At 41.0% G+C, this 23,726-nt stretch overlaps 1 protein-coding gene across 2 annotated transcripts in view; it reads left to right on the forward strand.

Annotated features, from left to right (window-relative positions):
• Positions 1 to 1,806: 1,806 nt before the first annotated feature.
• The window catches only part of LOC126259481 (methyl farnesoate epoxidase-like), a 335,865-nt gene continuing 313,945 nt past the window's right edge, over positions 1,807 to 23,726 (forward strand). For both annotated transcript variants that reach the window (XM_049956317.1, XM_049956318.1), the window contains exon 1: positions 1,807 to 1,938. In XM_049956317.1, coding sequence (XP_049812274.1) covers positions 1,830 to 1,938 — 109 coding nt within the window. In that variant the 5' untranslated portion in view covers positions 1,807 to 1,829. The remainder of the gene's footprint in view (positions 1,939 to 23,726) is intronic.

Below are 23,726 nucleotides of genomic sequence, written 5' to 3' on the forward strand. Positions count from 1 at the left end.
AGGATGCAGTAACGCCTAGCAAGAAGAGGGAGACTCCAGGATGTGAAAAAAATCAATACAGAACTGATAAAATGCGCACTAAATATTGCAGAAATAAGAACATTCGATTTTATGAATATTTTCTGGCGAAGTGGTTATATACCTGAGGGGTGTTATATATAGCCCAGATATGCCCAATTGATAAGAAAGGAAACAGACATAAATGTCAGAAATGCAGAGGTATTAGCCTTCTGAATTTAAGTAATAAATTATATGCTAGAATTTTCCGAAAGCAAAATCGCCAATCGCTGACTGTGCTACATGATGCCCAACGTGGTTTTCGAAAATGCAGAGCATGTTTGGGCTGAATCTTCACCCCGACGTAACTAACAGAAGAACATGTGAATTCAATTAACCAACGTTTCTTGCCTTCATTGACTACGAAAAGGCGTTTGATAAAGTAAATTAAAACAAATTGTGGGAAATTTTAAGAAACAGAGAGATTGCATCTCATATGAGCTGCATATGCAAAACAAAATACAAATGAAAATGGCAAGCAGCAGACATAATATGACTGAAATAAAACAAGGAGGTAGACAAAAGTGTCCATTCGCACCCACTCAATTAGTACTCTATTTTTTGCTGATGGCCAAGAAAATATTAGTCAAAATGAAAATGACTTACAAGAAGGTGCATTTGATCTAATTAAAATAGGCAGAGAATACAATCGGAAAGTCTCCATCAGAAAGATAAAATCATTGGCATTTTTAGGACATCTTCCCATCCGAGTTAAGATTGAAATTGATAAGTAGCTCATAGAGATAATCAATAAATTTCAACATTTAGGGCGCAATATTACATACAGTGCGAACAATGAAATACAAAATAGTTCGACCTGTTTAACTATTTGTATGGAATTTTTCGCAGAATATTGGGACAGAAAGTTCACATAGATACTCTACTGAAGTTCAGTAAGGTTCTGGCTACCAGCACTGCTCAATTGATGCGATAACTGGACTCTTTGAAGAGAGATGAAAAGAGAACAGAAGGATATGAAATGAATTACCTTAGACACGTGGCTGGGTATACCTTGATGAATAAAAAGAGAAATGATGACATCCGAGCTGAATCTGAACATGCAAAACATAATTAACATAATTAAAGAATATCAGTTAAGATGGGAAGAATATATAGACTGTATTCCAGATGGAAGTATCACTAAAACAATAAAACAATACAAAATAAGAAGCAAAAGATATTTAGGAAGACCAATAAAGAGATGTTACGAACAATTTTGAGGGTGACAGAACAGACCAAAATGTCCAACCCTTAATGTAGATGTACATGTATGACTAAAAGAAGGAATGGTTAATAGGAGACATTCTGAGGCATCAAGGAATCCTCAGTTTGGCAGTGGAAGGAAATGGGAAGGGAGGGGTTGGTGGGGGGAGGGTTATAGGGGGAGAGTAAGGTTTGAAAACAGTAAGCAGATTCGACTGAAACACGCTCGCGTCTTGTACTTGCGGTGTATAAACGTAGATGTAGAAATGGAAGTAGAAACTGTAAGGCAGAAAGTGCGTAAATGGAAGTTCTCCACCTGTATTGGAAGTGGTCAGAGTGATATGCAAACTAGGCATTGGTTTGGAGCTGACAGATATGGATAACACGAGGGAAAGAGCCATCTGTCCTCGCTAGCGTCGAAGAGTGCGTCAGCAGTGTCGGCGAGTCGTGCAGCAGCGGGATTGGGTGAGCTGAGCCCCACTCCCCTCCCTGCCCCGCCCTCCACGGCGGCTCTGGGCTTACTGGCTGTCGGTCGCTGGACGCGGCGTCAGTCCAGTGCTCGTCGGGCGATGGGAAGAGACGACATGCTTTCTCTGGTGCTGCCCCTGCTGCTCGCCGCAGTCGCCCTGGCCGTGTGGCTGTGGGGGCAGCTGAGGCGCCCCCCGCGATTCCCGCCAGGTAAGGCGCCATCTGCTGATGCAGAACTTCTTACTGAAGGCCCCTAACACTCACCAACCCTTCGTCCGATAGACATCCCGATCAATTTCATGCCAGCCTACACACGTCCCGACTGCTGCACTCAGCGATTACAGTGCCGCAGCCCCTATTGTTGTGACTTGTTAATCTTAAATTCATTGTTTATATTTTATGAAGTCCCGCTTGGTTTTACACAGAAACAAAAACGGAGGGTTTCCCCTGGCTATATTAGAGGTAACAAGGTCAAACAAAAAACAGGCTGAGAGAAAGCTGTGGGCACGTAAGTGGCTAATGCAATGAATGAAGTTTATCTATGTTATATTATTAACCCTTTCAGTGCCTCTGGCTACAATTGTGTATCTTAACTTTTACTGTGACATTATTTCAACAGAAGTATTTTTCCCCATAGAAACCTCAGGTACACATTTGTGAATGTTTAACCTTTTCATCATGTGCAAGTGCTGCCAACTGTTGAGCATCACTATGAAAATATCAGCAAGTCAATATAGCAATGCACAGCAACTCATAACCACCAGAGATGCGGTTGGTTCACTATATTCCACTGTATAATTTAATATTGTTATTATTATTTTGCAGGATAACTATTGAATGATCGATTTATTATTTATCACAATAGACAATATTTCATCATCATTTTCTTGGGCCCTTGTCCCACTTCAACGTGGGGTCGGCCATGTTACTATGTGTGTGTCAATGTTCGTGTCAGAGGGTGGTCGGATGCCCTTCCTGTCGCCACCCTGTACGCCCTGGGACAGAGGTAGTGTATCCCCAGCTGTCTGCGTCTAGTGTAAGCCATCAAATAGTGTGAACGTTTTGAAATGTCTGAGAGTCGTGTAACTGAGGGGGGACATGGGGACCAGCCCAGTATTTACCCAATGGGATGTGGAAAACCTCCTAAAAATTACACCGAGGCTGGCCGGCACACCAGCCCTCGTCGTTAATGTGCTAAGCGGATTCGATTCGGGGCCGGCGCGCCTACCTGAATACAGGAAGCAGCGCATTAGCGATCTCGGCTCACCTGGCGGGTCACAATAGAGAATATTTCTTAATTAGTTATTTCACTCCATAAAATTAAGCCAAATACACAAAGTATGTTTTGAAAACGGGTATGTATTTTTGTTTAATCTTGCATAAAAATCATTAAAAAATCACCTAAGAGCATAGCTAAATAAAGAAAAATTTTCCTTCCTCCAGAAAACATTCAGGTCTTGAAGAGTTAAGGAGCTGGAAGCCAATGATTTTAGTAATTATCTAACAATGGATGAAACATGCATTTCGGCGCTGCAGAACATCATCAAACCATTCTTAACTATAAACAGTACAGTCGTGAGAGAGGCTGCAAGCTGCAAGGAGAGGTTGCTAGCTACATTACGATTTCTGTTTAATAGCAGAAGATAAGAGGATTCAGTGATGTTGCATTCCCACAATTATCTACTAAAATGATTCCTGAAACCTGCAGTGTGGTTTTTCATTGACTGAAGAAACACATCGTGGTAAAGGAAGATAGATAAAACAAAAGATGTTCACGTAAACGTTATTAATTTATTTATATACGTAGCCTAAAGGATAACCCTTAAGTTAGAGAAATTCAATTCACATTCGAACAAGAAAAAGTAAACATGGTGCTAGCGCACATCGTCTTGCGGCATTTGGCAACAGTTAGAAATGGAAAATTAGCGCACTTTGCTCTTCGTAGCACTGGGATTGGATATAGACTGGGCCTGCTGTAACACATCAATGAAACAAGGGTGTTTATTGAATTAACGTCCATTAAATGTCGATATGTCGGATTTTAGATTTTGTTTCCGACAAGCACCGGCAATGAAACCTAAAAACAGAAATGCAAAAGGTGGGCTGACATTTATTCTCTCTATATGCCACACGAAACCATTATGAATTCATTAAAAGAGAAAAAAATTGCTTAATTTCTTGTATCTATATTGCTATAGTTTTCGCATGACGTTTGCCAAAAACGTCTCCAGTCATTAAATTTCTTCGGAAACTCTCTCACAGTTTCGTCTGCTTCGCACTCTGTAGCAGCATTGAATACCGCGCACAGTGACAAAAGATGAAGTTTAGTCGGGTGGCTGGCACGACCACTACACACGGCATAATTTGTTAGGTGAAATGGTGGGAGGCTTCGGCTGTCGTGTCGTCCGACTTGCGTGACATCCCGACAAAGTTAGTTCGTAGGTCGGTCTGTCAAAACACGCACACACGGCTGTTGATGTAGATGACGCCGAGAAAAGTAATTTAATATAAGACATATGGGGCTGCAAATGTCGCGAAATACCCCAAAACTGGATGACAAATCTTGAATATGTGACATCATAACCAAAATACGGGGGGTATTCTCAAGCGCATGTGCGAAGGGGTGATTGAGCTACTCAATAATTCCATTCAAGCAGAAGCTGCAAATTTCGAACATTTGCTGTAAATGTGATCTGTTGTAAACGTAGATGTTACATAATTGTCCTTGCTGTCACCAAGCAAAAGCTGTTCTTATCTTGTGTTCCTTTACTTTCTCCCTTCTTTTCTTGTTCACAGACATTATGTAGTAAAGAAAACGCAGTTCAGTTAGTGATAATGAAGCAGTCCGGACGCTAATACTCATTTACTTGTGACACAACACGGTAGCTTTTTGTTGTGCTGTATTTTGCGATAAACCATCGGAGACCGCGAGACCGGTAAATAAATTAATACCTCAATGTAAAAACGCAATTGTCTCAGGCAATGAAAAAAATACTTTCTGCAACACTTGGGTTGGGATGACCAGGTGCGGCAGACCGATATGCTCAACCGCTGCAAGTGCGGCGAGTTACGTCATCTTTTGACGTCACATGTTCAACATTTGTTACGCACTTTTGTGATATTTCCTATTATTTGCGAGCCAATGTATCTTATCTTACATTACATGTCTGAGCGTCAACTAAGTCGCTTCGGAGGTTTTTAAACGCTAATTATACTCATGCTCATAAATTAAGGATAATTGCAGAATATGGTGCCACTCCATTCGCTGATATCTTCTGTCTCAAGGTACTCCTCCACGATGGCAGCTCGGTGGCGCCGTGCGTTATCATCCATCAGGAGGAAGGTGGGACCCAGTGCACCCCTGAAAAGGGAGACATACTGGTGCAAAATGACGTCCCGATATACCTGACCTGTTACAGGTGCTCTGTCAAAGACATGCAGGGGTGCACGTGCACCAATCATAATCCCACCCCACAGCATCAAACCACGACCTCCATACAGGTCGCTTTCAAGGACATTAAGGGGTTGGTATCTGGTTCCTGGTTCACGCCAGATGAAAGCCCGGCGACAATCATTGTTCAGACTATACCTGTTACTGTATTACTGTTCCAATGCCAATGTACTGTGTTCTTGACACCGTGCTTTACGGGGTCTCCTGTGACCAGGGGTCAGTGGAATGCCCCTTGCAGGTCTCCGGGCGAATAAACCATGTCTGTTCAGTCGTCTATAAACTGTGTGTCTGGAGGCAACTGCTCCTGGCTGCAGTAAGGTCCCGAGCAAGGCTACCTGCAGTACTCCTTGGCCGTCTGCGGGCATTGATGTTGTGCACTGTGGACGTCCCTTACTGTAGCGCCTAAACACTTTTCCTATCTGCTGGAATCGTTGCTATAATCTTGAGATCACACTTTGTGGCACACGAAGGGCCTGTGCTACGACCTGCTGTGTTTGACCAGCCTCTAGTCACCCTGGTATTCTACCCCTCATAACGTCATCAATGTGTGTTCTTTGGGCCATTTTCAACACAGTCGCCATTAGCACGTCTGAAGAAGTCTGCACACTTACTCGCTGCACCGTACTCTGACATGCACCAACACACCTCTGCGTATGTGACTGCTGCCAGCGCCACCGAGCGACGACCGCAGGTCAAATGCACCGCATGGTCATACCCCTAGGTGATTTAAATCCGCAGACCGCCCACAAGAGCGTTGTTTCCCCATATATCAGCATTTTCCTTAATTTATGAGCATGAGTGTAGAATCACCATATATGGTGGCGCCGGGAGGTACGCCCTACACATCTTCTGTATATCAGTTGCTGACGGCGGATAACACTTGTTGCTGCGCTAACTCCTGCTGTATAACGTGTGCAATTGTAAATCGGGAGCAAGAGTCTAGAAATGGCATATTTCGGTACGACTGATTCGGTGAGTCTGAAGATGTGTCGGGCTACAAGAACTTTATTGGAGGTTTACAATTAATAGTATCTCAAGAGACTGACAACAAAATACGTCACTGATGTTTGAAAGCAAAATTTTCCGCTTTTATAATCAAATAGAAGATAGGAAATGATTCTATGAACACATAAAAGTGAAACAAAGTACCACCGACGACGAACAAGTGCTCGACACTGGTTTGGTAAATTAAAAAACATATAAAAACCACGCACCATTTTCATTATAAGGGGTGTTACACATTAACGTTTAAAAATCCCCGAAGCGACGCATATGACGCGGAGAAAAGTAAATTAATATGAGACACATGGAGCCAAGCACGTGCGAGAGGTACGTCATCTGCTGATGTCACAAGTTCTATATTTGTCATCCACTTTTGGGATATTTCCTGACATCTGCGGCCCCATGCGTCTTGTCTCAGCGTTATCTATGTCACTTAAGAGGTTTTTTAAACGTTCATAAGAATCACCCTGTATATACAATAAAAAGTTTTTCATCAATGATCGTCATCAATCTGAAGATTGTTTTGGACATCACAGTGTTTTACGAGGCATGGTCCTGTTGGAGGGTGTATGTCGTTGCCTGCCTCCGACCTACGGACCGACATACAGTTTAAAGTGAATTCCAAACCACGGCATTTTTCACAGCAATAAACACAGCCAAAGATGAAAGAAGCGGTAAGTGGCAGACAAAAATCTTAGGTTTGACCAGGACCGAACCCAAGATCTTTGGACTTGTAATCTAGCATTTTTAACACTCAGACTCTTTCTTTTCCTTTTTTGTCTCCCATATTCCCGTATACCCCCTCGTTTCTCTCTCCAAAAATACCTTCTTTTCACGCTATATTCTGTAAAGTGCTTTTTTACCGTTTTCTCCTCTCCTTTCTCGTCATTTAATCCTTAAGTCTACCGCCAATTCACTTCAAAAAATGGTAATACACCCAATATATTTCTGCAGGTAAATTGCTTTGATATTTAAAAGCTAACAACATCGAATTAGTATACACAAAATGTCCCACCGATGTTGCGTGGCGTATGGTGCTCAATGAAATGTTGCTGGTAGAGGATGCTTCCTACCAGTGTTAAGTGGGAGGGGGTGCTTCGTATGAATGTCCCGTAGCAGAGAGTGCTTGGTACCAATGTTATCAAGATTATTATGGAAGTCACTTTCTTAGTTAATCTTCTGGAACTCATATGAGTAAATCTAGTGTTTCCAACAAGTTAAGAAATATTTCTTAGGACTAGAAAATTTTCATTAAAATATTTTTACTTTACGCCAATAACTTTATCTTACGCAAAAATTTAAAACTCTAAAAATAAGTTTCTGAGTAGGAGCGAAAATCATGTTGCATATCAACGATAATAACAAGCATAGAATTTAATTTCTTCAAAGGCGGTGGAGCAGGATATAAACTTAGGGAAAAAACCACTTTTACACCTTTGATATCTACAAGAAATCGTTTGGTGGTGGTGGTGGTGGTTAGTGTTTAACGTCCCGTCGACGACGAGGTCATTAGAGACGGAGCGCAAGCTCGGGTTAGGGAAGGATTGGGAAGGAAATCGGCCGTGCCCTTTCAAAGGAACCATCCCGGCATTTGCCTGAAACGGTTTAGGGAAATCACGGAAAACCTAAATCAGGATGGCTGGAGACGGGATTGAACCGTCGTCCTCCCGAATGCGAGTCCAGTGTGCTAACCACTGCGCCACCTCACTCGGTAAGAAATCGTTTGGTTCTTAAACTTCATTTTATAAGTGCTTTGTATGATTTTCAGATTTTCTTTCTTTGCTATTTTGACTGGATTAATTTAAGCTGTATGAATGTGTTTACGAAGATGGATATTTTAAGCTTTTCGTGATAAATGTAACCAATGCTCAGCACTATACTACATGCTTGTGGGCGAAGGCCTAAACTTCACTCAACCTGGCCTGTAGAAGTGACGTAACAACGTCGGAATGGACCAAGATGTTTCTCGTGTCTTCAGTTCCACATTTTTCTATACAGCCATGTTAACTGAACTGCAGAATTTGTAACTGTACTGCTCGATATTGCGCTGTATAGTCTCGTTGAAACAGAGGAAGTATCAATTTCTGGGAAAATACATGTTGTCGATCTTGAAATCTCAGTTTTCTGCCTCACCTGTATCACAGAAAATAATATTTTCTTTACCAAATAGTAGATGGACACATCTGCATAATAACATGTCCGTATTCTTCAGAGACTATTTCAGCGGCTCTACCGTCTGAAACTGAATATACCTTCAGAAAGCCGCCTCAGGTTTTGTATGTGCATGACCAAAATGTAATATCTGCTCTAAGGTATGTTTCTGGGATCGTGGAAGATGCTGGCCGAGTGTACTATAGTTTTGATTGTACAGGGTGTTTCAAAAAGTACTTTACAACTTTGAAAATTCATATAAATTAATTCATAGTACCTACAGAGGCAATTGTAGTGTCGGTTTGAAGAGAAATAGATCAAGTTTTGTTTCGCTTGATTCGATAGAGCCGAATAGCACCCTAAGCAGCGCTAGTGGCAATTGCGTTAAGCATGGCACCCTTCACTGGACCTGAGCGTGCTAGCTGTTTGTTTTGGTTTGAATAATCGAAGTCGGCGACAACAGTTCAGCTTAATTTCCGTACCAAGTACGCTAAAGATCCTCCTAGTCGGCCTACATTTTATGAGTCGCGTAATTGTTTTGTAGAAACGGGATGCTCCGTGAGAGAATCATCAACGTGATAGTGTACCTGGATATGTTACAACAATTTTTGATACCACAGATCGATGGGGATGACCAAGAACGAAATGTTTACTTCATGCAAAATGGTGCACCACCCCACTACCTGGCTGATGTACGAGATTTTCTCAGTGACCGCTTCCCAGGTCAATGGATAGGCCGTGATGCACCAATTGCATCGCCGCCCCGTTCGCCAGACCTGTCACCACTCATTTTTTTTATGGGGTTCATAAAGGATACCGTGTTTGTAACTTCTGTGCCCCGGCTTCTCTACCTGAACTTAGAGCAAGAATTTACGCCGCCACTGAGCAAGTTACATCTGCAATGCTACAGCGAGATTGGGAAGAAATTGACTTCCGATGGGATGTGTGCAGGGTAACCAACGGAAACCACATCTTTAGCCGAAGGTCAAAAAACTTGATAACACTACACCTGGCTCTATATCTTCTTTCAATAAATTTATGTGAATTTTTAAAATTGTGAAGTCCTTTTTGAAACACCCCATATAGTGCTGGTGAGGAAGGAAAGGGATGTCCAGGGACACGGTGTTGACCTTCGCACGACACAGTGTGGGACTGGTCCTATTTCTGCAACGCGGTAATGGTAGGTACGAGGAAGCGGGGAGAAAATGTTGGGGAATCCAGTTCGATGCTGTACTCTAAAGCTTCGCATCCGTCTTTACTGCAAAAGAGCGCAGAAACCGCAGCCATGCCAACAGAACGTGGAAAGTGTGGCACCACGCAAACGAAAGATCCAGTAGTTCCCGTCACACTGGGCAACGTGTAATATGTTTTTTAGTGGAATCGCAGAACACTGACTTTTAGAAATGGGTGATAATCCTGTACTGAATGAAGAGTCTATAGCACAGAAGTCTATAGCCTGATAACGGCAATGAACGTGTCATGCACTTTGTATCACATGTAAAAAAAGGAACAGTCCAGAATGGTAACATACAGATACACAACATAACAAACCAATGTTCATCATTGTCGTTGACTCACCTCCGAAGATGTTCTCCGTAGTTGAGAACGAAACGTTAGGGAGAAGAAGTTTTACAGATCGACCACGGCAACTTAGCCCGGAAGTGTTTATTGATGAAGACGCCGGCCGTGAAAGCCTACATGGAATGAAACCAATGTTGTTAGAGTATAGTTGTTGAAGAATTCTTGAACATACTCGAGGCTCGAACATTGTTACACACGTAGAGGAAACAAAGTTTCTCACAATGAAGCAATATCGGTTCAAGAAATACCAGTCTAGAGAAAAACAACTCTTTTTTCACACAGTATTTTCCGAGTAAAAGACACAGGTCAAGAGGTTGATCGCCTTTCCCTTAACTCCAAAACCCACGTTCTACACTGTGGCACATTGCCATCGAACGAAATGATGAGGTGTTTTTCTTTTTATCTTTTAATTTTGGCCGGCCGGTGTGGCCGTGCGGTTAAAGTCGCTTCAGTCTGGAACCGCGTGACTGCTACGGTCGCAGGTTCGAATCCTGCCTCGGGCATGAATGTGTGTGATGTCCTTAGGTTAGTTAGGTTTAATTAGTTCTAAGTTCTAGGCGACTGATGACCTCAGAAGTTAAGTCGCATAGTGCCCAGAGCCATTTTTTAAATTTTGTTTTTGATATATGTGTTACGTAGGGCAGTATGTGCGAGAAAGTCGCATGGATGTAGAATGTACCAATTTATCGAATATGAATATCAGTGCATACAACGTATTTGTAGAACTGACCATTACAAATAGTGTCGTAGCGCAGAGTATTTTTTCTTTGCCACCTTAGATCGAAATACATATTGTCACCTACAGTTAACAGGAATTTGCAATTGTATGAGTTACATGACAGTTTCAGACAAAAGCTTCTGTTTCTTACTACAAAAGAATTATTTCATTGTTTAAAATGGGGTTCAAGCAGATACTTTTTACATTAGTTTTAAATCATTACTAATAATAAAACAGTAAAATGGTAGCGTCTCTCAGTCAGTCTCTTTCAACACGCTAGTCTCCAAAACTACTAGACATATTTTTATAGGTTTTATACAGGTAACTTGAGAGTGGCTTGGGGTAAGACATAAGCTTTACTTCATCGAAATCTGATAACGAAAAGAAAGATATTGCAATTTAAAGTTTTATCCATGCTGACAAAATGCGAAAGTAGTTCTGTATGAGACGTTTCCAACCTACACCGCTGAACCGATTTCGATGAAGTGTGGTATGGAGATAGCTTGAACCCCGAGGAAGAACATAGGCTACATTAGAAAATAAAAGAAAATCGTCTCCTAAGAGGGAGAAGTAGGGAATGCAACATATTTTTTTGCTTCATTAAAGATAAGCCATGTTAAGAAATTATAAAATTTGTTGCATAATGCACACGTTGGATAACGTACAGCTACTTCAGGCGGTCTCATGAGGAGAGCTGACGTTATGGCCTAAGCAGTACCTTACTTACTCACAGTCACTCACCATAACAAAACTATTGACATGCGTGCACAGCCGCAGGTATTAGCTAGTAAAGATCAAGGACGACATCCGCTCATGATTCGAATTGCTCTTTACTGGGCTGTGGAGATCTTTTTAGAGTGGCACACTAGACACGCATTCTGCAGGACGGTGGTTCTAATCGTCTGATTGAGTTTTCCGTGATTTTCTTAAGATGTTGTGTCACGTACATGGTATAAAACCCAAAATTCCTCGAAAACATGATTGGCATGCATAGCTTTTGTCCAGTACAATACTATACTTTATGTGTAATGTAACTTGTCATTGCCACTGAGGGGTTCTAGCAGCGGATGTAAAAGACCCCGTTTTGGCATAATGGCCTTTGGCAGATGCCAGACAGCATACAAAACAAACAGGCGCTTACCACACTGCGAAAGCAGAGGTAATGCACAGAGATATCAGTTGCCTAAGTGTCTTTATATAGTCGAAACTGAAATATTCTTCCCACAAATTATAAAACACTGCTAGTTGGAACTGTTGCTGATTAATGTTGACACCGAGCAGAAACAAGACAATACCGCCCCGATTCTGTCTACTCTTCCGCTTCAAGCACCCGTTGTATTAACTGCCAAGTTACATAGTGGTTATAGCACATTTTACTGAACTAAACGAATAGAGTGTACCCCAAGGACGAGTAGATTAGATTAGATTAGTACTTGTTCCATAGATCATGAATACGACACTTCGTAATGATGCTGAACGTGTCAGGTTAATAAAAGGTGTCTATACATGATATTGCACTATACAAAATACTACATGACACTTAAAATTTTTAATTTTTTGTGGGAGGTTGGGGAAATTACCCATTTACTATATCCAAAAATTCATCTAATGAGTAGAAGGAGTTGCCATTAAGAAATTCTTTTAATTTCCTTTTAAATGCTATATGGCTATCTGTCAGACTTTTGATGCTATTAGGTAAGTGACGAAAGACTTTTGTGGCAGCATAATTTACCCCATTCTGAGCCAAAGTTAGATTTAACCTTGAGTAGTGAAGATCATCCTTTCTCCTATAGTTGTAGCCATGTACACTGCTATTAATTTTGAATTCGTTCGGATTGTTAATAACAAATTTCATAAATGAATATATATATATTGTGAGGCTACAGTGAAGATCCCTAGCTCGTTAAATAGGTGTCTGCAGGATGATCTTGGATGAGCTCCAGGAATTATTCTGATTACACACTTTTATGCAATGAACACTCTTTTACTCAATGATGAGTTACCCCACAATATGATGCCATACGAAAGCAGAGAATGAAAATAGGCGTGGTAAGCTAATTTACTGAGATGTATATCGCCCAAAATTTGCAATGACCCTGATAGCATAAGTAGCTGAACTCTAACGTTTCAGCAGATCCTCAGTGTGGTTTTTCCTGTTCAACCCCTCATCAATGCATACACCTAGAAATTTTTGAATATTCTACCTTATCTACCGATTTCTGATCGAAGTCTATATTTCTTAGTGGTGTCATTCCATTTACTAGTGGAACTGTATACACTGTGTTTTGTCAAAGTTTAATGATAGCCCATTTGCAGAGATCCACTTAATGATTTTCTGAAAAACATCGTTTACAATTTCACCAGTTAATTCGTGTCTGTTGGGTGTGATAGCTATACGCGTATCATCGGCAAAAAGTACCAGCTTTGCATCTTCGTGAATATAGAATGGCAAGTCATTAATATATCGGGTGATCAAAAAGTCAGTATAAATTTTAAAAGTTAATAAACCACGGAATAATGTAGATAGAGAGGTGAAAATTGACACACTTGCTTGGAATGACATGGGGTTTTATTAGAACCGAAAAGAAAACAAAGTTCACAAAATGCCCGACAGATGACGCTGGACAGCAAAATGTCAGTGACTGCGAATGACAATCGTATATAAAAGGAGCTGTACTGAGAGAGAGAATCTACGATCTCATCCCCTTCCCTCACCTCCTCCTTTTCCTTGAAAGGATACGGATCCTGTACACCTCCCGCAAACTCGATCCTCCTCACCCGCTCGTCTCCCCGATCCTCTCCCACCCCCGCCCGCTGCCGCGCCTGTATTTGCACGTCCCACCCGGTCTCCATCTCTCCACCCTCCTTACCCTCTCCCAAAGTGGCTTCCGCCAGCTCCCCCTCCCTGATGATGCCCTCCTCCCCTCCATCTACCCCTCCTACCAACTTTGATCCTCCCGCCCTCCTCCTGTGCTTGCTCCTCTGGTCACCCTCCCTCCCTTCTCTCCCTTTTCCCTCCCTCCTCCATTTCTCCCCCCTCCTCCCCCGGGCTTCCCCTCCCCTGTCCCTCTCCTCCTGCCCCCATCTCCTCAGCCATTGGGATCCTTTTTCTCCCCTCTCCCCCACCTCACCCCTGTTCCCCTCTTGGCAGGTCCCCGGACTCGCACACGCTAAGTGGACATTCGTGCGCCGGAGATCACCGCCATCAGTGTTTCGGGTGTGCCATCATGTTTAGTGTTCAGTGTTCACCGTCACACTCCATCGTTCACCAGTGCCATCGTCTTCTTCAGTGTTTGTGCGTCGTATCAACAGTTTGTAGTGTGGATTCTCGTCGAGTGTGAACGGCTCCGTGTTTGTCTTTATGTGTCTACTGTTTTATTGCCCACCGTTCTGTAACTTATGTGTCTTCTCAGTGTTTCTTCTCTTTGTGTATCCTCTGGCTGAAGAGCGGCGCAGAATGCTGTTGCCAGCCTGCCTGTTGTACGGGTTTACAATAACAATAAAGAAAAAAAAAAGAGAGAGAATCACATGCGCCAGCAGTCGCAGCATGTTGACGTTACCTGAAAAGGCGCTTTTAGTGAAGCTGTATTATCAGAATGGGGAATGTGCTGGTTCAGAGTTACGATCCTATCGCCATAGGAAGGGGATTCGAATGGGTAAACGTGCGTTGACAAATGCAGCTGTGGCGAGAATGATTTCGAAGTTCGAAGCCATGGGTTGTTTAGACGATAGACCTCATAGTGGCCAACCGAGCAAAAGGCGTAACGCTGCTGAGACAGTTGAGGAAGAAGTGGAGACTGTAGCGGGTTCGTCTATGCAAGGGGAAGTCAGCGCTCATACAGTTGCACGTCGCACAGGCATTCCATATATTACTATTGGGTTGGCACTTAGATGTAACCTCCGATGCTGCCCGTACAAAATCCAATGGCATCATGAACTGTTACCTGGCTATTTAGTGAGGCGGAGGGCATTTGCGGTGTGGGCGTTTCAAAAGATGGCGGAAGATGGCGATTTGTTGAGTAACGTGTTGTGGACCGACGAAACTCATTTCACGCTCCGAGGGTCTGTCAACTGCAGAATTTGGGCTACCGAAAATCCTAGAACTGTCGTGGAAACTCCATTGCACGACGTGAAAGTCATGGTATTGGTTTGGTTTACCACATCTACCGTTATCGGGCCTTTTTTCTTCGAGGAAATGCGTGATTCTTGTTTTGTAACTGCTACCGTGACAGGTGAGAGTGTGAGGCGGCGGGTGGTATAATTGTTATATGTTTCTATTATTTATTTAATGTTGTTTGTCGTTCTCAACACTGGCTCTCTAACTACAATATTGGCAACCAGAAAGTGATTAGTAAAACGTGGAGCCTGTAATTAGAATTACTAGTGCCCACTTCATCTGAGAGATACATTTATAGCTACAGCTTATAGCTCTGAGGAATTAGGAGATTGTCTGGGATTCATAATCAAAAACCATTCTCTCTAAAATGTTCACTATATTCTGAAAGTCACAGACCAAAAAGATTCCACACAATCCAACTACCAGAGCAGTTCAGAGTCTAATGCGCTGATGCAACTATAGCTGTTCAAATTAGATGTTTAAGTGAATGCTCGCCATAATTTGATAATAATGTTCATCAAACGCCACGCTAATAATGGTAGAATGTCTGTCCTGCGGCGGCACGTGAAAATACGACATACGCAAACTAAAGATAGATCATTAGCGTCATCCCAAAATTAACACTTCACTCGAAAACGATTTCATGGATATGCGTATCCCGAGTAACTTGTTACTGCATCCGAGGCTGTTTATATCAACGATACCGACGCAACGCGACTCCCGGCACAGGTGGTGCGCTAATCAGCTTCTGGAGAGAACTGGGGCCTTCCGCCTTCTTCACGCAGCTTTCTTACATATAAAGCCGCGGTGCGGACGGCTAAAGGAACGCCTGATCAAATCTGCTCTCCCGACTAGCTGCTGAGCTAGTAATGCAACACTTTAAGTTATCGAATAAATAATTGCTTCCTTTTCTGATGGCCGATGAAGCTCTCAATTTAAATGTGCAATCAGCACACAGGTAAGTAATCATAATAAAAGTCTGATGTGGCTAAGTCAAATATTTTGGGCGAGATAATTAATTTAATTACACTACACGCAGTAGACGAGCTCTGAACTTACCTTTTGGAGATACGCTATCGCTATAGTTCTATAGTTATTCAGTTGAAACTTCTCACATCTTTATGATTATATCGGATCTCCCTTCTACTTAAATTTATACATCCTAGCTTTATTTATTCACCTACTTAATCTATCTTGCTTCCTTAATTTTTAAGATAAAAACCAGAAAATCATGAATTTCAACTAAAATTTTAATTTTTGAGATCCAGAATACTGTTTCTACTAAATTATTATGCAAAAAGAATCTAAATATAAATTTTTAAGTTTCTAGCTCTTTTCTGTTGCGCCAATGATTTTTACAGAAAAACGTCCAAATTTCGAAAATGGTTAAAGTTATTGAACTGATATTCAACACATATTGATTTAGTATTCCTCCTGACATGCTAGAAACGTTTCAGGTTATTTACTTGATTTTTAAAGTATTGCGCAACATTTATGACGTCAGAGCTAGTTACAGCGGACTGGCTGACACACAATGGAAAGACTGATGTGAATTTTATAAAGCGTGAGTAGGCTGCTTCCCTACATTACCCTCTACTTAATTTTTTTGAATGTAAATGAAAAAAAATTAATTACAAAAAGGGAAGCAAGAGTACAGCTTAACTCCGTATGAAAAATTAAAATTGAAATGTAAACATATAGAAATATTAAAGGAAAACCTATTTCCTACTTCAATTATTTAAACTGCTGGGATGTTCACTGCCTCTTAAGCAATATTATCACTCAAAATTTAAGCAAAAATCAATGAAACATTTTGGCATACATATTGCCTTAGACAGACAAACACATAAAAATATGTAAAGTTATGAAAATCTTAAATTCATTAAATTTGTCTGTAAATATATTTTTAAATATATAAATTCAAGGAAATAACACGGTTATTCAAGATATATAAACAGATAATTATATCTTAGCGGTCTTTTCTAAACCTAACAGGAAATTTCACAAATCATGACAATTTAATTTTTCCACACGTGGTTGTAGCCGCCTTGGCTGGCGTTCTACACTTCCATTCACAAGAGTAGAGGGGGGAAAGTTGCTATGGTGTGCGTCCTTCGCGTCCACTGTAACTTACATGGGGAAAGGGAAGGGTTCACTATGAGTGGTGTCCAAGTCACTTCACGCTTTCACGCAACTACCAGGCTGCCATAATCTGGTTTGTCCTGTAGAACAAACAAAAAGAGTGCCTCAGACTCTGTTCATTTAAAATCTAAGGGTGGGTCACAATGAAATGGGGATATATATACATTTTATCTTTCAATATGTTGCTGGAACAAAGTTAACAGAACTTTTTCAATTTTACTCTCGCTGTTACTTAACTGTCATAAAATCGGTAAACAAATGGCTCAAAACACCGTTAGTCATGTACTAGAGAAAAATTATGCTCAAGGCATACAATCATGAATCCTATTTAATCTCAATTTATTATTTCTGGGCCAGAACACTGAACCAATGCTCGGTACATTCTTGATACAATTGTATTTTATTTACTTAGCTGACTCATCTTCGATTACCTTATTCTTAGAGATAGTATGAGTATATTTGATTAGTAGTTGTCTTTTCAGCTTCTTTGTACATGTGAGTAACTTGTGGTAATAGTACAGTTCTGAGTGTTCAAACCACACTACGTTTAGTTGACTACTAAGTCCACTTATTGGTCTTCTGCTGCTGTGACAGTTCCACACTGCAATTATGTACTTACTTACTTTGCTAGTGTATGAACTTAAGTAATGCTCACTCCATTAAAATTTAAAGCATAGGATAGCACTTTATTTCATATCTATAGTGTATTGATGCTGATTAGTTTGCTCACGTGGCAATCCATTTCCACTCGATCGGACGCTGAAACCACAGGCAGTCTCTCTCGACCTACCACTAAAGTGCATTAAGTAATTATGGACGAGCGTAATGCTAAATTCCTTAAACCTATAGGACATCATGAGCTGCTCTGTCTCATCTAACATAAGGGTACCTATGGTCGCATTCACGCCTCCAACTCATAACCTCAATACATGTAGGTGTGTCACCGCACACCCAACACCAAAATAATGGCCAGCTCCAACCTTATAAATACTTCAGGGACGTGTCCTTCACGTCTCAACCACAAACAATACTCAATTCTATTACACTGCCATTCCTTGCTATGCAAGGTGCGTTCATTTTTATAACTTATCTGTCTATTTTTCATAACACTAAATACTCTCTCTTACTATTTATTAGTTAGCTCTAATGCATACACTAGGTCTCATTGCCACTTCAGATCCTGCTTATAAACGAACTTGTATATCTTTTTTAAATATTATTGTGGGACCATTTCCAATAAAACAACACTTTGTACTTGCAATATTACCAGGGTTCTATACATACTTGTTACTCAAATACATTTGTATCTTAATTACGTCATACTTCTCTATTGTTTATGTCACTGTTAGGTTTGTCACATTAGGTATTTTCTTCACTAATCGGTGGATAGAATGGTTACAGAACTCATGGCTTGATAGCCATGACAGAAAATTTTATTATTGCAAAGAAGGAGTCGAAACTTTAGTTGATAGGAAAGATGAAGAATGAGTGAGACCTGGAAAGGAAAGAAGATTTCACACAGCTTGGACTGCACAGCTGCCACACTGTGTAGAGGTTACAGAACAACCTCCTCCCTACAGAATTCATTAGCTTAATGCTGGCTTGATAGTCATACCGGAAGATTTTAGTATTTGAGAGTAAGAGCCGAAACTTTGGTGGATAGGAAAGATGAAGATAGAGTGAGATCCGAAATGGGAAACAAGATCTCACACAGCTGGGACTGCACAGCTGCATCACTGTGTAGAGGTTACAGAACAACCTCCTCCCTACAGAATTCATTAGCTTATTGTTGGCTTGATAACCATAACGGAAAATTTAATGTGTTGGAAAGAAGAGGTCGAAATTTTAGGTGGATAGAAAAGATGAAGAGAGAGTGAAATCTGAAATGGGAAAGAAGATCTCACACAGCTGTGGACTGCACAGCTGCCACACTGTGTAGAGGTTACAGAACAACCTCCTCCATACAGAATTCATCCACTACCTATGAACTTCTTTAGGTCTATCACGTTCCTGAGACCTAATAGCTTTTTACTCTTAGGGTACTCTAGCCTATATGCATTGGCATGTGGTTTTCCTATGATCCTGAAAGGTCCTAGGTATACGAACATGAATTTCTTTGTTTCTGCATTTATTTTCTTTAATTTTTCCTTGGTTTTGACTAGGACTAACTGACCTATTTCAAAACTTGTGGATATAGCTTTTGCGTCATGACGCTTCTTCCTTTCCAATGCACTTTTTCTTATATTTGCCCTAGCCTTTAACTTCTTCTCGTCTGTGGATATTTGCGTTAGAATAGGGAATTCTACCATATCTGCAATCACAGTGCGCGGTTCTTGGGCAAACAACAATTCGCAAGGCGTAAAACCAGTTGCATCATTCCGTAAGTTGTTAATTACATTCTCAAAATACTTCATGTGCTCTGCCCAACTTGAGTGTTTCCGAGCACAATAAGTCCTGCAAAGCCTATTCAATTCTCTCATAATACGTTCACTCATATTTCCTTGGGGGAAATACGCAGATATTTTCAGATGTTTCACTTCGGCCTTATCCAGACATTCTTTAAATCTATCAGAAGTAAATTGAGGCCCATTGTCTGACAGCAAACTCTTCGGAACGCCAACGTTCACGAAGAAATCTTTTTCCAACTTTTCTACCAACATTTTTGCATTTGCTCTTTTAATTGGGTATAGCTTAACATATTTACTAAATCCATCCACAACAACAAAAACATGGGTGCGCCCACCTCTCGAAGCAGGAAGAGGGCCAAACAAATCACAAGCCAGTAATTCTAGGGTTTCAGTTGGCTCTACTGAATGCATATCCCCTTGTATTCTGGTGTTAGCAGCACGGACTTTCTGGCACACTACACAAGATGCTAGACACTTGGCAACACGGCGGTACATGTTGTCAAACACAACTTTCTCTTTTAATTTTGCAATGCACTTCTTTGCACCATAGCGCCCATACGTCAGGTGTACATAGTCGATTAGTAAGTCTACATGTTGTGAGGGAAAGCACAGCTTCCACTCAGAAACACCTACCTTTTTCCTCCTAAACATAATACCTTTATGCAGACAGTAGTATCGCGAAACCTTATGATAGTTCGCGTCTCCCAAATAGCTTTTTACTAATTTCAGCTGATCATCTGCATTCTGCTCACGTCTCAAGTTCTTAATCACCCTCTTTAATGCACTTTCTTCCTTTACTTCGTGCAACGCAAACATTCGTACTTCGCTTAGGTCTGTTGCTGTAATTCCCGCGTCATCACAGAGCTCCGCACTTCTAGATAACCGAACAGCTACCAAATTATCTTTCCCTTGAATATATCTAACATCAAGGTCAAACTGCTGGAGATACAATGACCATCTTACCAAACGAGCATTCCTGAACTTACAGGTCTTTAAAAAGATCAACGCCTCATGGTCACTGTAAACAATTATCTTGTGACCTGATAGATACTGCTCAAATTTCTGTACCCCAAATACAATTGCCAATGCTTCCAGTTCTGAGATGCCATAATTTCTCTCTGCTGCCTGTAAAGGTCGACTTGCGAAATCTATAGTCTTGTGCACTTCTTGTTCTTTCTCTATTTCTACTTGGAATATCTCCACAGCTATACCATAGCCACTAGCATGAACAGACATGCAGAATGGTTTTTCAAAATCAGGATGATGTAAAATATGACTATTAATTAACCTCGAACGCCTGTTGGCATTCTGCTGTCCAAACCCAAGGGGTATTCTTTTTCAGCAGGAGGTGAAGACAGGGCGCATTAAAAGCCTGATCACTAACAAAACGCCTATAGAAGCCGAAAAGACCGCACATCGATCTCAACTGCTTCTTGTTTCTGGGAGCCTCAAATTTTTCAATGACTGCTAGCTTGCCTGGGTCAGGCAGAATACCTTTAAAAGAGAAAGTTGTGTTTGACAACATGTACCGCCGTGTTGCCAAGAGTCTAGCATCTTGTGTAGTGTGCCAGAAAGTCCGTGCTGCTAACACCAGAATACAAGGGGATATGCATTCAGTAGAGCCAACTGAAACCCTAGAATTACTGGCTTGTGATTTGTTTGGCCCTCTTCCTGCTTCGAGAGGTGGGTGCACCCATGTTTTTGTTGTTGTGGATCTATTTAGTAAATATGTTAAGCTTATCATATATCCCAAGAAACCTATTTCCTCTTTAATGCACTCTGTCTTTTCAATCTTTAGTTTCATGCCACCTCTCTCAATAGCCTCTAACGCTTCCTCTAATAAAACTATGTGTTCTTTCAGGAGTTGCTATTAACAGATCATCTACGTAGGCTGTGATTTTATTAATTAAGGCTGGTCCTAAAACATGGCACATAACACGTACGAAGGCACAAACAGAGATATTCAGTCCGAAAGGTACCACACGGTATTGGTAACGAACTCCTTCGTACAAGAAAGCTGTGAACTTCCTTGAACTTTCCGCCAGTGGCAAATTCCAATATCCACACGTGATATTAATAGAAGTTAAGAATGTTACTCCCCGGAACTTTTGCAATAACTCTTCCATGTTCTGCGGTCTATCACTTTTCTAATCACTATTTCATTCAACCAACGAGCGTCCAAGACCAATCTGACACTCCCGTCTCTTTTTGGTACAACAACAAGAGGATTATTGTACTCACTGACCGCTTTTTCAATCACACCTCACTCTAGCATTCTCTGTATCTCCTTTCGAACCGCTTCCTTCCTAGCTACATGTATTTGGTATGACTTCCTGAAAAACACTTGGCCAGGTTTCACCTTTAATTGACATTCATAACCTTTGACCACGCCAGGTCGATTTGAAAATACCTTATGATGCCTTTTTAAAACCTGTCTCAGTTCTTCCTTCTGATTAGCTGAAATTTTATCGATTTCCTGCAATTTAGCTTCTATCTTGTCCAAAATAATTGCTTCTTCTTCTGTGTTTAGCTTACTTTTACTAAGATTAACACCTTCGTCCCAATATCTCCTATTTTTCAGAACTCGTATAGGCAGCTCCCAAGTTTCATCATTAGTTACTACATGTTTATCAATAAAAGGTACCGTAATTACTCCGGTTATCGGTAAGACCATTTTCAACTGGCTTCTTTCAAAGTCAACAACACTCTGATATGCTGACAAGAAATCTATGCCAATTAAAACCTCAATACTGAGAGTATTTACAATTAAGCATGGATGATCAATTAAATTACCATTAATGTTAAAGGGCAGCAAAGCTTCTTGTTTTACCGTTTTTGACACCTTGCCAGTAGCACCAATTATTCTTAGTCCTGATACCCTCATTCCGGTAAGCTTGTCTTTACTAGGTAATGCATCAAAGAAGGACTGAAATATCGCACTCACCCCACTTCCACTGTCTAAGAGACAACGTACATTGATACCCAACATTTTCATTATTATTATAGGGTGGCTTATTCTAGGTTGTACAAGTTGTTCCTCAAACTCATCCAACAGTTCCTTTTGGATTTGTCTCCAACTAAAGTGATCGACATCTGTTAAAGTGTGTAGGGGTTTCCTGAATTACATTTTCAGCCGCCTTTTACAGTCCGTCTATTAATTTTAAATCAAAACACCGCACGACTTCATTACATTTAGTTTGCTTAACATGACCCAAATTACTGTAGTCTGAGCTATTCTGCGCCGCCAGACCGGGCATAACACTAGTTACAGCTAAACCACTTTTACTATTATCGTCGGATTCCTTCTCAAGTGACAACTGGTCACAGCTACTGGGTTCATCAACCCACAACAGGCTATCCTCTACATTCTCACTTACCTCCTGTCCTAAATCTATTAGTACATTATCAACATCCTGCACAGGCACTTTAGATAAAAGCACATCATCCTTATCGTAAATATAAGCATGAATTTCTTCTGCTTCTTCACCTGACAATTCAGTATTTTGTAGCTCTTCCCTACCGTTACACTGCTGCGCCTTCTCTTTCTCTTCCCACTTAGAAAGCGTCACTAACATGGTATCTATTAAATACTGTGAGTGATCTAATATTTCTGCTGTATCCTTAGATGCTACCGACCCCCCATCCACATGTTCAGTCTGAGTATTCTGATCTGTCTTACCAATTACTGTAATTACTGTCTCAGGAAAAGTAACCGCCTGGTGAGCGCCAGTGTCCTCATAGACGGGAACTAGTTTTCTTGCCTCGGCCTACTACTGTTTCCTTTATTTCCATTATAGTTAACTGGCACAGCATTGCTTTCCACACTGTTGTTTACCTGCATAATTTTGTTCGGAACAAAATTACTATCATTTGGATACCATTGTTGGTTCTGATAATTATTTCTCCAATTCCTACCTCTCTTAGGATGGCGAACACCTACTGTTCTGATGTTTACATTGCCATTCTGCTCGTTCTTAAAATTACTACTAGTGTTATTACCATTTCTGTTATTACGTGCTTGCTCCTCATCGGCAGCAACACACTCTACACGTTCCAAATACTCAATGAAACGATCAAGATTGTCTCTAGGGGCAGATATAATTCTAGTTTGCCAATTCCATGGCAGTTTGGCTTCAAGACCTAGTATTATCATTTCAGGTTGCAGCTTTCCCGCCAAATGTGACAATCGTGAAATCCATGACCTAGCAAACGCTTTAATAGATTCCTTGCCTGCATTGAAGCGTTTTCCACTCCAAAATTCTCTCAACACTTCATTTTGCTTATTGCTAGACCAATACTCATTAATGAAAGCTGTTTTAAATTCCGCTAATGTTTTACACTTCAACATAACATCAACTGACCAACGCATGGCATCATCTGCTAAATGGCTTCTAATAAATGAGATTTTCTCTCGTTCAGACCAAGTTG

Source organism: Schistocerca nitens, chromosome 5 (assembly GCF_023898315.1).
Source record: "Schistocerca nitens isolate TAMUIC-IGC-003100 chromosome 5, iqSchNite1.1, whole genome shotgun sequence".
In the NCBI taxonomy this organism is placed as follows: domain Eukaryota; kingdom Metazoa; phylum Arthropoda; class Insecta; order Orthoptera; family Acrididae; genus Schistocerca; species Schistocerca nitens.